The 16,092-nt window shown below is 37.4% G+C and overlaps 1 protein-coding gene across 11 annotated transcripts in view; it reads left to right on the forward strand.

Moving 5' to 3' along the window:
- THADA (THADA armadillo repeat containing) overlaps positions 1 to 16,092 on the forward strand; it is a 352,471-nt gene that overhangs the window by 70,794 nt on the left and 265,585 nt on the right. For all 11 annotated transcript variants that reach the window (XM_050754776.1, XM_050754774.1, XM_050754781.1 and 8 more), the window contains 2 exons: positions 9,189 to 9,321; positions 12,242 to 12,355. In XM_050754776.1, the coding sequence (XP_050610733.1) occupies positions 9,189 to 9,321; positions 12,242 to 12,355 (247 nt within the window). The remainder of the gene's footprint in view (positions 1 to 9,188; positions 9,322 to 12,241; positions 12,356 to 16,092) is intronic.

Consider the following 16,092-nt stretch of genomic DNA (forward strand, 5'->3'; position numbering starts at 1 on the left):
GTATTTTAGCAGTGAATGTCCAGCATTCTGGGAAATCCCTTAGTCCCAGGCAAATAGGGACAGTTGTTCACTCCAGCTGGAGGTATATATATGAAAGTCAGCCAAACAGAGGAAATAGATGAAGCTATGGGCCTAGAGGAGATCTCCTAAAGAGCCTAAGAAAGAAAGGAAAAAGTTATCATCTTGAATTAAATTTTATAACTATTGTTAAAACTCAGAGACATTGCTCATATGAAATATAGTTTCTACTCTGTGTTCACAAGTGTACAAACCTCGGTTAAATAACACTCTTACGTGAACCTGAACTATACTTGCTTTTGAACCCGATACTTGGTTTTGTTCTTGGGTCTTGGAGAAAAAATGATCTCCTGGGGTAGCAGTTAGATTAATAGAGTTGATTTTGGTAGGCTGTTTGGGGATTTCAATAGGAAACATTCCTGTATAAATACTATAACCCTGATATGTGGAGATTTGCTGAATGTGTTTGTACCTGTTACAGGAAGCTAAGCAGCCGCATCAATTGCTGGCTCTAACAGTGGCACTTCTCATTGGAAAACATTTTTGTTTATACTTTCTTTTCCAGTTTTTGTACCCTCTTTCTTTGTCGGCCTGATTTGTTAGACTACCATACTCAATGGAGTTAGCAAATTATATGTCATTCATTTATTCCACAAATATTTATTGAGCTCCCTATAGGGTGCCAGGCCCTGCTATAGGTGCTGGGAATAGAGAAATAACAGGAAGGAATGTGTCCTTGATACATGGAGATGTAGAAAATAATAAACTATCTGCCAGCAGTGTGTATTTTGATGTGATAAAGTTTGGTGGTAAGGAAGGCTCTTTCCGACTAAAGTAATATTTTAGCCAAGGCCTAAATGGCAAGAAGCAGCACCTTTTCTGGAGAAGAGCTTTCCAAGCAATGAGATCCACTAGTGCCAGAGTCCATGGTGTATTAAAGAACAGAATGGTATAAGATGAAGTTTAATGAGATTGTCCAGATACGTAGGGCTTTGTGAGCCAGGATGAGGAGTTTGGATTTTGTGCTCCCTGGGAAATCTTTGTGTTTTCTGAGAGTCTCCAACCACATGGATATAAAAATAGAAGGTATCTTGGAAATTGTACATACATTAATATTTATGGACCCTAGTAGGTAACTTTAAGATGATGAATAAATGAAGTACACGTGTGTGATAGAGTTGCATGGAACTGGGGAGGGGACTGGATGAAAAAAAGAGGAATTTCATGGATGTGTAAAATAAATGGACATAAAGTTTCTGTTCCCAGAAAGTGTATGATTCCTTTCTAAGCTGCCACTTGTTCTTAAACCTAACAAAGTGGAAGCCTGTGTTTATGGGAAAGGGAAAGGCTTTTCTTCCTTCTTATGCTTGGTAGGTAAAGTATTGTTTGGTAAATAAAGATATTGGCAGAGGCTTACCTTACTCAGTGGAGATTATACATAACTACCTTCCTGGCAGTTTGAGTCTTTTCTGGGAATTTTGCTTCAATATGTTGGCTTTAAATGTACTTCATATTTGAATGTGAAATGAATTGCTTTGTGTTTGCAGGTGAAGTCATTTCTTTAGGTTACCATGAATCATTCAGTTAATATAAGAAAACAGTTTATTAATAGTAATAAACTTCCTCAGTTCCCTAAGGGAGTGGGGGTTCCTCGAAAACAAGTGAGACACAATTCAATTCAAGTCAGTCCCAAAGAGGTTATCCACTGAGTGACTTTTCTGTAGAGTATTTTAATTTTCTAGCTAGCTCTCCATTCATGTCACCCAGTTCATTTAGAACTATTAATACTTTAACCCCCACCCCAATGGTAGATGTTCAGGGAATGAAATAAAAGTAACCTGAATAAAACATGATCAGGAAGATAATATCTTAAAAATAGTATTCTCTGGTAATACATTCCAAAGCCACATGAAAACATTTTGTCAATTATGTGCCCTTTGGAATTTCTATTCTACAGTTCTGTTTTTAGGACATAGCAGAGTGCAAAGCAACCACTAGGTACCTGATAGATCTCTTTAAAATATAAAATAGTGAAATTTACTAAAACAAATAATAGACAGTTGATAGCATCTTCATCATCAGCCAGATCTGAGCATTTAGGGCAGGCACATTGAAATAATGCCTTTTTATTAGGCAAGGGCTTTGGTGTCAATATACATTTTAATTCTCTCTTTGCCACGTAAATGCTATGTAACCTTGAGCAAATTATTTAGCTTCCCTCTCATCTACCCCTTATTTTACCCAATTTTTAAACATTAGTGTGAGATATTTGCATGTACTGGAAGGTATAGTGAATACGAAAATTAGCAGTTGTACAACCAGAATGTAAATACCTGGAGGAAGAGCATTCACGGCAGAGAGAATGTCAGGTGAAAAAGTCCTGAGAGGCTTGGGCTTGGGGTAGGTATTTAAAGAACATCAGGTAAACCATTTATGACTGGAGTAGTGTAAGCATGGGAAAGAGTTGTAGATGAGATCAGAGAAGTTACAAGGACTAGACAGCCTAAGACATTATGTAAGAACTTTTGACTTTTACTCTGAGTAAAAGGGGGAGCCATTGGCGTGTTTGTGAACAGAGGAGTGACATGATCTGGTCTTTTAAAAGGATTACACTTACGGCTGTGTTGATAATAGACTATAATAGTGAAAACAGAAAGACCGATTAGTTACAATATTGCTGTACTACAGAAAAGAGATAGTGATGACTTGGAAAGTGGTGGAGGAAGTAAAATGTGATCTGAATCTGGATATAACGTGAAGATAGAGCAGGCAAGGTCTGTTGACAGATTAGATTTGCTATTTGAGAGAGAGAGCATAACTACAAAGTTTTTGGCTTGAGCCCCTGAAGAGATCGATTTGTTATTAGGTTGGGCAAGACTATGGGTAGAGTAGGTTTTTGGAGGAAGATCAGGAGTTTAGTTTGGGGCAAGTTTGGCAAATCTAGTAGACACCCCATTGAAACTACTGTGGGTGTACTTTGTTGAAGTACATCCTTTAGAATTTCTTTTAGTGAGAGTCTCCGGAAGGCAGACTTACTCTTTGTGTATTTCAGACTGTCTTTTTCTTACCTATGCTTTTGAATATACTTTAATGGGGTGTACAATTCTGGTGGACAGTTATTTTCCTTCAGTGCTTTTGTTATTGCCAGTGAGAAATTTCTGTTTGGTATAATTGATGTTCCTTTGTAGATCTCCAATTTTTTTTTTCTTTAAATCTCCTGTGGCTTTTACATTTTTTTATTAATCACGATTTTGCTATGCTGTGTCCAGGTGTGGAGCTATCATATGTATACACACACACATGCTTTGTGGTTTTTTCATTCTGTATACTGTTTTGGGTAAATTTCCCAGAAAACTGTCTTCTAAGTCACTAATTCTTTAGAATTCATCTCATTTGTTTTATATGTGTATGTGTGTGTGTGTGTGTGTGTGTGTATATATATGTATATTAAAAAATAGATATATGTTTTTAAGACAGGGTCTCACTCTGTCACCTAGGCTGGAGTGCCTTGGCATGATCTCAGCTCACTGTAACCTCTGCCTCTTGGGCTCAAGCCATCCTCCCACCTCAGCCTCCCAAGTAGCTGGGACTACAAGCAAGTGCCACCATGCCCAGCTAATTTTTGTCTTTTTTTGTAGAGACAGGGTTTCACCATGTTTCCCAGGCTGGTCTCAAACTCCTGAGCTCAAGTGATCTGCCTGCCTCATCCTTCCAAAGTGCTGGGATTACAGGTGTGAGCCACCATGCTTGGCTGAAAGTATACTTTTATTTCTGATATTTCTAATCTTTTTTATTTTTATACATGCCTGTTCTTATTTCAGTTCGGCTTGTTTTTCATGATTTCATGCTCTTTATTTTTTTTTTTTTTAAGGAACAGAGTCTCACTGTGTCATCCACACTGGAGTCTAGTGGTGCCATCATAACTCACTGTAGCCTTGAATTCCTGGGCTCAAGTGATCTTCCCGCCTCAGCCTCCTGAGTTGCTGAGACTACAGATGTGAGCCACCATGCCCAGTTCACTCTTCTTAAATAGAAATTATTCTCTTATTTATCACTTCAGTATCCTAAATATAGTTATTTTAAGGTCTTTGTCAGACTGCTCCATAAAATTAGTTTCATATGGAGTGAAACTGTGTTCTTATAACTGGTTTTTTTTTTAGATTGTCTTTCTTAATATAAAATTTATTTCCATATTTTGAATTTTGGCTTGCTGGCTATGATGGGAGCCTTTTGTATTCTTTATTGATCTCTTTCTAGGCTCTTTCCTCTCTTATCAGAGGAACTAGATTAGGTAGTGGCATTTTGGGTCTCCCACCTCACAGTGAAATTGGGGATATTGTAGATCTAGTCACTGAGTTAGTAGTCAGCCTGATTCAGAGGCTCCCTGTGCCCATGGCTTTTCCTACTGCTACAGCCTCAGGCAGCTCCGGCAGTCGCTTTTTCAGATTCTTTTCAAAAGAGATGAGGCTGCTGAAATTCTTTGGCTGCCACTACTGCTTCTAAATCTGTAACCCTGTGGGTCTCTGGTATTGGCACACTCACTGCTTTGCATTTCTCTTCATTTTTTACCCAGGATGATTATCTTGTTTTTGGACTCAGCTTGTTTTGGGGTTTCTATTTGTATATTTTGCATATTGTTAATATTAACTTGCATTGTAGGGGGATGTCCTGTCAAAATGGAAACTCAGCTATTTCATCTCTATTATTTCAATTGAAACTCTTTTAATGCTTGCTTTTCTCATAATAACAGATGATTTTAGAAAATGGCCATTAATAACTTATTAGACATAAGAACAAACTCAATCCTCCCCCAAAAACCTTCATTTTATAAGACAGCAAAGTGAGAAAATGGAGAAATTTAGTAAATTGCCTTGGATTGTACAGTTACTAGGTAGCAGAGAAAGGATTCTAAACCAGATAACATGGATCCATAATCTGTGTTCCTAACCACTGTGATATATTCCCTCTCATCTATTAGTTGGGAAAAATAACTTTCTTATAGTTTGTTCTAAGAATGAAGTAAGAGCAGCTGCGAAAAGCCTGATGCTGTGCCAGACATGTAATAGACATTCAACAAATATTTGTTTTTCTTTCCTTTGTGGCAGGCAAATATATTTCCAATATGATAGTTTAAATAAAACTTGTGGCCGGGTGTGGTGGCTCACACCTGTAATCCCAGCACTTCGGGAGGCCAAGGTGGGCGGATCACCTGAGGTCGGGAGTTCGAGATCAGCCTGACCAACATGGAGAAACCCCATCTCTACTAAAAATACAAAATTAGCTGGGCGTGGTGGCGCATGCCTGTAACTCCTGCTACCCGGGAGGCTGAGGCAAGAGAATCACTTGAACTCAGGAGGTGGAGGTTGCGGTGAGGCAAGATCGCACCATTGCACTCCAGCCTGGGCAAGAAGAGTGAAACTTTGTCTCAAAAACAAAACAAAACAAAAACAAACAAAAAACTTGTAAGTAGATTTTGTCTAAAATGTAGTATGTTTCATTTTAGTAAAAAGGGAGGGTGGGAGTTCCATTATTGGACCAAATTCCCTTGTATGGCTTTGAAGGCAGTACTTGCCTGGGAGAGGTGCAGAGCTAAGAAGCAAGGGAATCAGAGGAATAGGATCCAGTGGCAGAGTTCACATTGGAAACCAGACAAGTAAAGAATTCTGCAGAAAAGCTGGTTTGATGCTGGGGAATTCCAGAGCAGAATAAGAAGGTTCGGACTAGATGGTAGGAGCTGGTGCCTTGAGCGTTTCCCAGAGCTCCTGAGGTTCCTGGGTTCATGGTGCAATGGGCAGAGAGGGCTCTATCGATGGCAGTCTGCCAGCCTTGACCTTGTAGAGCATTTTTCTGGCCTCTGTTTTCAAATTCCGCAAATTAACAAGGAGCATTTGGTTCTTAGTATGTAATACTCAAGGGAATAAATAGGCTCAGTTAACTGTTTACAGTTATACTAGCCAAGTATCTAAATTAGGGAATTGCCTCTGGGGCCTTGACCTAGCTCTTTCCCCAGTCATCTCATCTTTTACTTCCTCAGCTCTCATATATGGGCCTTCCACCATTCAACCTACACGTCCTTCAAAGTCTAGTTCAGATTCCAGCCCTTCCATGACACTACTGATCCCATGTATGCCTATATACCTAGTAGTTGCTTCAAGTTAATTAAAAGTTTAGAGAAAGGAAAAGTCCTCGTGAGATGCAGTATTTGGAGGAAGTTTCATCATTTGGATGAATAGGGATATGTGTGGAGACCATAAACAAATGCTTAGTTGGGAGTATGAGGTGTGTGTGTTTGTGGTGTGTGTGTGTTGTATGTTAGTATGAGAACCAGCAAAAAACAATCTTACTAGACCAGAGGAGTTTGTGTAGGAACTTGGAAAAGTTAGGTTAGATTTAAGTAGGAGGGTTGGGTCCAGGTCCTAGGCAACCTTTCAAGCTGGGAGAGTTTGATCAAGTTAGAAGAGGAGTTAAATGATTTGGTTAATAGTCAAGAGCCATTGAAAGTTCATGCAAGGAAGGGTGATGCATAGTGAGATGTTCCACTCTCATTCCAGACCTGCCTGCCTTCTTGGAGTGGTTGGTTTTGCCAGAGACTCTGTGGGCTCATGCAGGGAGGCCCAGGGGAGGCCCACTGACAGTTGAGGAGCATTATTGAACTAGTATTTAGTGTATTTATATTTCAACACACTTAGGAAATTAAGGAAATAGGAAAGTACCTCTCATGTCCTGCAGTTCCTTCTTCCCCTTAGTTTTTCCTAGGTATCGAATCCCCTACAGGAGACTTGACCTTAGGCTGTAGCATTATCTATAAGCTGGTTTTAACTTGCCCATGGTTCTAGGAAGAAAATACAAGTATAAATTAAACCCACAGATATTAGATCACGTACTCTTTACCTTATTCACCTCTATAATTCCAGCTGCTTCTTGGGTAGCTAAATCACTACAAAAAAAGGTTTTTGCTTTAATTTTTTTTTTTTTTTTTTTTTTGAGATGGAGTCTTGCTCTGTCACCCAGGCTAGAGTGCAGTGGCACCATCTTGGCTCCCTGCAGTCTCCGGCTTCCGAGTTCAAGCGATTCTCCTGCCTCAGCCTCCTGAGTAGCTGGGATTACAGGCGCCTGGCACCATGCGTGGCTAATTTTTGTATTTTTAGTAGATATGGAGTTTCATCATGTTGGCCAAGGTGGTCTTGAACTCCTGACCTCAGGTGATCCTCCTGCCTCAGCCTCCCAAAGTACTGGGATTACAGGTGTGAGCCACCATGCTCACCTGGCCCATTTTTTTCTTTTTTTTACAGTGAAGAAGGAACAAAAGCAGGCAGTAATCTATATCATTAGCACTTAAGTAATTATTCTTAGAAATTTGGATTTCAGTTTTTGATTGGGCAACTGTATGAGGATTATATCAAGCTGGGAATATTACTAATAAAGTAGGTAAATTATTTCACAAAACACAAGACATTTATCTTAAGTTAAAAAGATATAAAATCCAGTGATTGGGAAGTAACCTCAATCCTTAAAAATACAAAAGTGTGGGGCAATTATTTTTATTATGAAAAATTCCAAATGTGTGTATTTGTGTGTATGTATATCACATATATTTAAAAGTAGAAAGAATAATAAACCACCTTTACCCATCATCCAATTTCAATAGTGATCAAAGTTGAGTCACAACTGCTGCATCTATTCCTTTTCATTATTGTTTGCTGAAGTATTCTAACATATCCCCGATTTGTGATTTTTATTCCTATGTACTCAGTACGCATCTCTAAAAATATGAACCCTTTGTTCCACGTTCACAGTTCAATGGCACATTTTATAAAGAATTTCTTGGTGTTATCTAATATCTAGTATGTATATAAATTTCCTCTGTTACCTGACAGTGTCTGTTTTACATTTCATTTGCTCAAATCAGGATCTAAACAAGGTTCACACACTGCATTTTGTTGTTATGTCTCTGAATCTCTTTAATCTAGTGGTTGGGAGTTTTGATAGCTGGTTTTGGTGGCCAAGGGCAGGAGTGTTGTGAAGAAGCAAGGGTGAGGTGATGGATTTTAAGATATGCTAAAAGGAAATCTTTAGAATCACAGAGCCTGCTAGGAGTAGGGAGATGTAATTGTAACATTTATGGCTGAAATAATATTTTTTAGGTCCATGTCAAACTTTAAAAAATGCCTCCTTTAAAGTAGTAATATTTATATATTTTGTTCTATGTGAAACGTACAGCTGAATCTGAGTTGCTATTTAGAATGTTTAGTCAGTAACTGAAATTATCTATTTTACGCCAAACTAGAATAAAGAAAAAAAAAAAATCCCAAATGTGTTCCTAAGAGATTCACTATCAATTAGAAATCAGTTATCTTTCTGCAACTTTTCTTTCTCAACTTAAAAATGTGTTTTTCCTTTGGACTTTATCTGCAAATTTTCATATATTAATTTCAGTTAAAACCAGGTACTGTCTTGCTAAGATAATTTTGTCTACCTACCACTGAGTATGGTATTCCTGGGGCAGTGTTATACAGTCTAGTCTAGTAGGGCATACATTGAAAAATTTTATAAAAATTAAATGTTCTTGAGCACTCTAAGATAACGCTTAATGTGATAATGCAGAAGCTCATTGATGTAATGTTCAAATCGCCTCAAAATGTTTATGCCTCTTCCCAGATACATTGCTTTAATTCTCTAGAGGATCTGGTTAAAACTTTTATTTGTGGTAGGCCTCATTTTGAGAGTGATGAAAATGATTGCTAAAATACAGTTTAAAATGTGTTTTCTTTGAATATGTGTAATCCCTATAAACAGAACATAAATTATAGTAAACGATAAACTTATATTCTCTTTGTTGGAAATCTTGAGTTGTATAGTATGAAATATCTGTGAGACCATGATCAACCTTTTCCTGAATATTTTGAGTGTGGATGCAAGCCCACATATTACAATTTATTTTACGGACAAGACACATGCTTTAAACACTGCAGTTGTTAGAAATGAAATCTTTAGATCTTAAGACCCATAATGAAGAGGAAAGTAGGTGAAAAGTATGAGATATTTTTTGTTTCATCCCCTCTCAATATAAGGTTGTTTATTATTTTCTTAACAGTGTAAATGTACATCAATAGTTTGTACTTTGAACTTTGATACCTAATTCTGAATGTCTGATTATATATGCCTTTTAGGTGCCCAAATGTGAGTCTGCAAAAGCTGCCGGAGCAGTGGCTATGGAGTGTTTTAGAGGAAATTAAATGCAGTGATCCTTCATCTAAACTCTGTGCTACAAGGCGCAGTGCTGGAATTCCTTTCTACATACAGGTACTTGTCTGTAGGACCCTAGTTGTTTGTTTATATTTGTCTTTGATGATAGTGTATCCTAACCTGTTTGACATGTGAGTGAGCATATTACATAAAGAACATTTCTGTCTTTTCAGCACCATAGCATTTGTGGCTTTGTTTTAATGTGGGGATGGTGTGTTCCTGTGACAAGATCTGTTCTTGGAACAAACCCTCTAAAAGGTCAATCTTGTGGTATCAACAGAGGGTGGTATACATTTCTGTCTGTGTATTAAGCAGGCAGACATCACTGTGGCACAGTCATTGCTCACTTCCAGGAAGTGTACATGTTGCCCCACCACCCCACTGTATTAAAAAAAAAAAAAAAAGTCTTCCCTTCATCTCAAGACCTTCAGTACTCTCTGTAGGCAACCAGTGTTAATATTTTCTTTTCAATTCTCCTATAAAACATCCATCCGTAAAATAATCATAATCATAATAGTAGCTGACATTTATCAGTGGTTATTTCGTATACATTACCTCATTAACTCCTTCCCTGTACCCTATTATCATCCATATATTCTAGATGAAGAAACTGGGATTTAGGTATGTTAAGTGACTTGCCAAAGGCCACAGAGACAGTAAGAACTGAGTTAAGACTTGAGCCCAGGCAGCCTGACTCCTGAACCTCTCTGCATATGAGAATATGTGTGTGCGAGTCCGTTTTCCCTTTAAACACATACGAAAACGTATACACTGCTTCCTCTTTGATTTCACTAGTATTATACCTTAAAGATTGCTTCATATCAGCACATTTAGATATGGCTATTGATGGGAAAATATTTTATTTAGAAATTAAGACTGTTACCTTCATGAACCCAAAGAATAAAAACCAGTGTCTTCACAATACTAAATCAGACTCCATCCTGAAAGGCCTTTGTTTAATGCATAGTAAGATTAAATCCAGGAATGTGGTGGTATAATAAAAGCACTGAAAATAAATGGAATGAAGTCTGTCTTTTTTTTCGTGCCCCTACATTTTTTCCTTCTCTTTCTTACTCCTCCCTCAAATTCCTAAAATCCCTTTATGATTTTTTTGGTGACAGTGGGCATCAGTTGCAGAGGTTGTTGACAGAGATCATTGAAGTAGTTCTGTACGGATTTTGGTGACCTTCAGAAATCAACTTTTCTTTGATCTGACCCATTCTGGATCAGTGTGTTTCATTCTCCTGCCTATAATTCACTCTGACCTTGTGTTTTTACATGTCATTTGTCTGTCTGAGGTCCAATGTTAAGACAGGATCAAGGTCTCACTGCATATTTGTACAGTGTGCTGCTTTCAGCTCTGGTGCCCAACTTGTACTAACTTATAGTCATAATGAGTAATCAGAAGGTGTACTTTCTTACCCTAGCCTTGGCAAGAATGCCAAAACTTTACCCAGCTCTTTGGGAGAAAAAAGCCATGGTTCCCTGAAGACATTTTAGTAATTGAATGTAGCTTTTCACTTTATTTTAGTTGAATAAAGTCTAAATTAAAAAAAAAAAAATCTGCTTAAGTCTTCATTTCTCTTAACATGACTTACTAATAAAGTTATATTCCTGTTTTGGTGGAAGTCTGCATAGTGTTAGCCATGGAAAAGAACTGCCTACTTAGTTTGTGAGTTTGCCTTTTGCGTAGACAGATTAAAAATTGTTTTCAATATAGACAACGTTTTTTTGAATAGTCATTTAAAAAATATATGTTATCTGAGCATAAATAAACTATGAGAAATGTCTTCTAAACCAAACTTTTTTTTGTATGTCTTTATTTTCCTCTTCTGTAAATTTGAAATGCTTCAGAAGAAGCTGACTAACTTGAAACTTTCACTTTTGAGAGCCAGTAGCTACAAACATGAAAAGTAGACATGGAGGAAGGGAATCTGAGAATGTGACTAAAGTGATTTTTTTAAACAGCTTTATTGAGTTGTAATTCACATACTATATATTCACCCTTTTAAAGTGTACCATTCAGTGGTTTTCAGTATATTCACAGAGCTGTACAACCATTATTGAGTTTTAGAACATCAACCCATGAAACTTCCCATACTCATTAGCAGTTACTTCCCATTTCTCTCTACCCCTGCCACTCAGCCCTAGGCAATCACTAATCTACCTTCCAGCTCGATACATTTGCCCATCCTGGACATTTCATACATATGGAATCATACAGTGTATGATCTTTTGTATGTGGCTTCTTTCACTTAGCATAATGTTTTCAGAGTTCATCCATGTTGTAATATATGTTAGTACCTCGTTCCTTTTTATTGCCTCACGTGACTTAATACCCTATTTTTACCCTATTTTTATGTTTATTGGACATCGGCAAAGTGTTAGATACGAAGTAAGTAAGTAAGCTACTGAAAATTTTAAATATAGGACCTCTTTGGTGTTTGCAGTATTTCTTTTTGTTCCATGAAGTTTCAAATACTTTGATTAGTCCTCCAAGTAATGATTCTTTTGTGAAGAATTAACTGACTGCTTCATCTCCAGCGAGGCTTAACATTCTTACAAGAAATTTAATCCAGAGATTTTTTGTTTTTTAAGTGAAGAGAATTTTCTTGTTAGATAAATTTGTTACTAAAACTGATGTGTTCATTGTGTCTGAGAACTGCCACCTACTTAGGGTTCTTAAGGAGTTGTCAATAAGTTTTAGCCTTTTAGAATTGTAAAATTTAATGAGCAAACTGGAAGTGACCTTAGAGATGACATGATTTCACCTTCACCTAAATTTAGAGATGAAGAATCTGTAGGTTAAACTGTGAGGCTAAACCACCTGTCCAGGGCCACATGGCTTAATTAACTTTCTTTGATAACCACATATTTTTATTAAGGGGATTTTGCATTTTGGGATTGATCCAGGAAAGCAGCAAAAAAGTGTATGTAAACTAAGAACGCTGTTAATTTTTGCATTCTTTTTTCATAGGCACTGTTGGCATCTGAACCAAAGAAAGGCAAAATGGATTTGTTGAAAATAACAATGAAAGAGTTAATCTCTTTGGCTGGGCCTACAGATGACTTACAGAGCACAGTCCCCCAGGTAATCATGGAAATACACAAACCCTCCAGTGTTGTTTTTTTCGTTTTGTTTTTCTCATTTTTCGAGATGGAGTTTCGCTCTTGTTACCCAGGCTGGAGTGCAGTGGCGTGATCTCAGCTCACTGCAACCTCTGCCTTCTGGGTTCAAGCAGTTATCCTGTCTCAGCCTCCTGCAGTGGTTTTAAATCTTTGCTTTATTTTTTAACAAAAATTATTTGCTGGAGATAAAGAACTCTTGAACGTTGGACAGACATTTGAAGCTTGTTTGAATAGTTTTTATTTTATTTTTTTTGTCTTTACCATCCACAAAATAAACCATTGCTTTAGTTGAATATATTAATCAAAACAAACAATTTTTAAACTCTGGTGAAAACATCCAGCTTATATAAGCTATTTTATAATACTATTGCATCCACAAATTTGAAAGTGTATATGCTAGCACTTGAGAATTTCATGTGTGCTTCTTTGAGTTGATGTACATTTTGTAACTCAGCCGTTGAAAATTTCCTTTAAATATGGTATCTGACTTTTGGGATGTTCACATTTAGTTCCTTGTAGTCACTACCTATATGTATGAAGTTAAAGCACTCCTCATAGCTTCACTTCACCACTAGGGAGTCAGTATTAATACCCGTCAAGTACTGCTTGTACATTATAGTCTGGGCTTCCTCAGTTAATGCTTCATAGTAGGACACTCCTTTTTTTGTTTGTGTTTTGAGACAGTCTCACTCTGTTTTCCAGGCTGGAGTGCAGTGGTGCGATCTTGGCTCACTGCAACCTCTGCCTCCTGTGTTCAAGCAGTTCCCATGCCTCAGCCTCCCCAGTATCTGGGATTACAGGTGTGGGCCACCACACCTGTCACATCCCCTGAGGTTGGGAGTTCAAGACCGGGCCCAATCACCTGTTGGCCAGGTTGGTCTTGAACTCCCGACCTCAGGGATCTGCCTGCCTTGGCCTTCCAAAGTGCTAGGATTACAGGTGTGAGCCACTGTGCCCAGCCTATAGTAGGACACTCCTACCCAACTATAAAGGGCCATGCTAGGTCAGGGAACAGATTGAGAGCTGAAGTTTACAATCAAGTACAATAAGTACATAGGATTTTATTTTAGAGCCTGTGGGAGGTGTTAAAGGGAGCCCACGGGCCAGAATGTGGACTGTGGAAAAGAATGGGGATTCTTTCCACAATCATATGGAACATAGTCATATGGCATATAGTGGCCAGTGCCCATAGGTATGAAATGTCTTCATTTCTTTAAAAAATTGACTAAAATGTTGTTAATCACCGTTCAAAAATGATAATTTCAAGGCATTTTTCAGTGAAATGTGAAAAAGATATAATTGGTTCTATTTTCCTAAACTATCACTTTAAAAAAGCAGATGCTGTGTATCTGTTATCTGAAATGCTGGGAACCAGAAGTGTTTCGGATTTCAGATTTTTTTTTCTTCTTTTTTTTTGGCATTTTTGCATTATACTGAACGGGTCAACATCTCTAATCTGAAAATGTAAAGTGCTCCAATGATCATTTCCTTAGAATGTCATGTCGGTGCTCAAAAAGTTTTGGATTTTGGAGCTTTTTTGATTTCAGATTTTTGGATTTGGGATGCTGAACCTGTGCTATTTTTATAAGAACATCTAAAAATAATGGGGGTTGATTTTAACGAGTGCTGGATAATTATTGCCCTACTGTACTTCAAGGTGATGGCATTTTAGTGATCATTTTTATGAAATTGGTGAGATTTAAAAATTTTGTCTGTGACCAGTCTTCTAAGCTTTTTTAGTTGATAATTTGCTTTCCTTCTCCCCTCCCATGGTTCATTTCTTTATTATTTTTATTATGTATCTTTTGAAATATTTCAGCATACAGAAATATATAGTGAATAATGAACATATTTGAAACCAATTCCAGTTTAAGAAATTAAACATTACAGAGATTGTTAGTTTTGCTGTGGATTCTTCCACATCTCATTCCCCTTTATTCCTCCTCAGCTATAACCACTAACCCAAATTAGTGACTATCATTCCCAAGCATTTTCATCATACTTTTATCTCCTTTTACATGAATGTTGTTATTCACACTTTTTATACTTTGGTTTTGTCAATCAACATTACACTTTAAGGTTAGTAAGCTCCTGTTCAGCCCCTGTTCACTTTCATTTCTGAACAGTATTTTATTCTATTTCATTTCATCCCTTCTTCTGTGAATGGACATTTGCTTTGTTTCCAGTTTTCTTGTATTAGAAACAATGCCGAAACAAACATTCTTGTGTGTCTCCTTACACATGTGAGTGTTTCTCCAGGTTATATACCTAGAGGAATTGCAGTGTTGTAGGGTACACACGTATTCAATTCGATACTGTTGTGTTGTCTCCAAAGTGGTTGAACTAATATTCCTGCCAGCGGAGTATAAGACTTTCCATTGCTTATCAACACCGTTGTATTATCAGACTTTTACAGTTTTTGACTTTCTGCTTAGTGTAAAATGCTGTTTTCTAGTTTTATTTTGCATTTCTCTTATTACTAGTCAGCTTTAACATCTTTTCATATGTTTATTAGCCTTTTGGTTTACTTCTGAGAGTTGTCTGTTGAAAGACTTTGCTTACTTTGATATTGGTTATTTGTCCCTTCATTTTTGTTTTGTAGGAGCTGGATTTTTGTTGTTGTTTCAGAAATATTTTCTTGATATTGATTTCTTTTTGATTATTTGAATTACATATATATTCTTCCAACCTATGGTTTCTCTTTTTACTTTGTGGTCTCTATTATTATATAGATAATTTTTAATTTTAATAAAATACAGTAGGTTAGCTTTCTCCTTTATGGGTTGTACATTTGGATCTTATTTCAGAAATTCACCCCAAGATCAGAAAGATATTTTATATTTTCTTTTTTCTTTTTTTTTTTTCCCAAGACGAGGTCTTACTCCGTGGCCTAGGCTGGAAGGCAGTGATAAGATCTCGGCTCACTGCAACCTCCGCCTCCCAGGTTCAAGCGATTCTCCTGCCTCAGCCTCCTGAGTAACTGGAATTACAGACTTCCGCCACCATGCCCTGCTAATTTTCATATTTTTAGTAGAGACGGGGTTTTGCCTTGTTGGCCAGGCTAGTCTTGAACTCCTGACCTCAGTTGGTTCTCCCACCTCGGCCTCCCAAAGTGCTGAGATTACAGGCGTTAGCCACTGCGCCCGACTGAGAAAGATATTTTATATTTGCTTTTAAAAGTTTTGAAGTTTTACTTGTCACACTTGTCATAATTTTATGTAAAGGAAACCATATTATTATTTTTTTACAGATAGGATCTTGCTCTGTCACCCAGGCTGGAGTGCATGCAAGTCTTTATGTTACCTGTAATTTGTCTTTGTTAGTGTAAAATAAAATAATTTAATGTTTGCCATTTGGATGACTGATACAGAGACATTTCTGATATAATATATCCTTTTCTTCTTGATTTGTACTGCCTCTATTATGTGTTTTCATAGATAGGTGGTTCTGTTTCTGTGCTGCCTTTCATTGGTCTATTAATCTATCCCTGGAGCAAAACCACTATTTTATTTTTGTTTTTATTTTTTTGAGATGGAGTCTTGCTCTATCACCCAGGCTGGAGTGCAGTGGTGTGATCTCAGCTCACTGCAACCTTCACCTCCTGGGTTCAAGCTGTTCTCCCCCCTCAGCCTCCTAAGTAGCTGGGATTACAGGCCTGTGCCACCACGACCGGCTAATTTTTGTATTGTTAGTAGAGAT

The sequence above is a fragment of the Macaca thibetana genome, chromosome 13 (assembly GCF_024542745.1).
Source record: "Macaca thibetana thibetana isolate TM-01 chromosome 13, ASM2454274v1, whole genome shotgun sequence".
In the NCBI taxonomy this organism is placed as follows: domain Eukaryota; kingdom Metazoa; phylum Chordata; class Mammalia; order Primates; family Cercopithecidae; genus Macaca; species Macaca thibetana.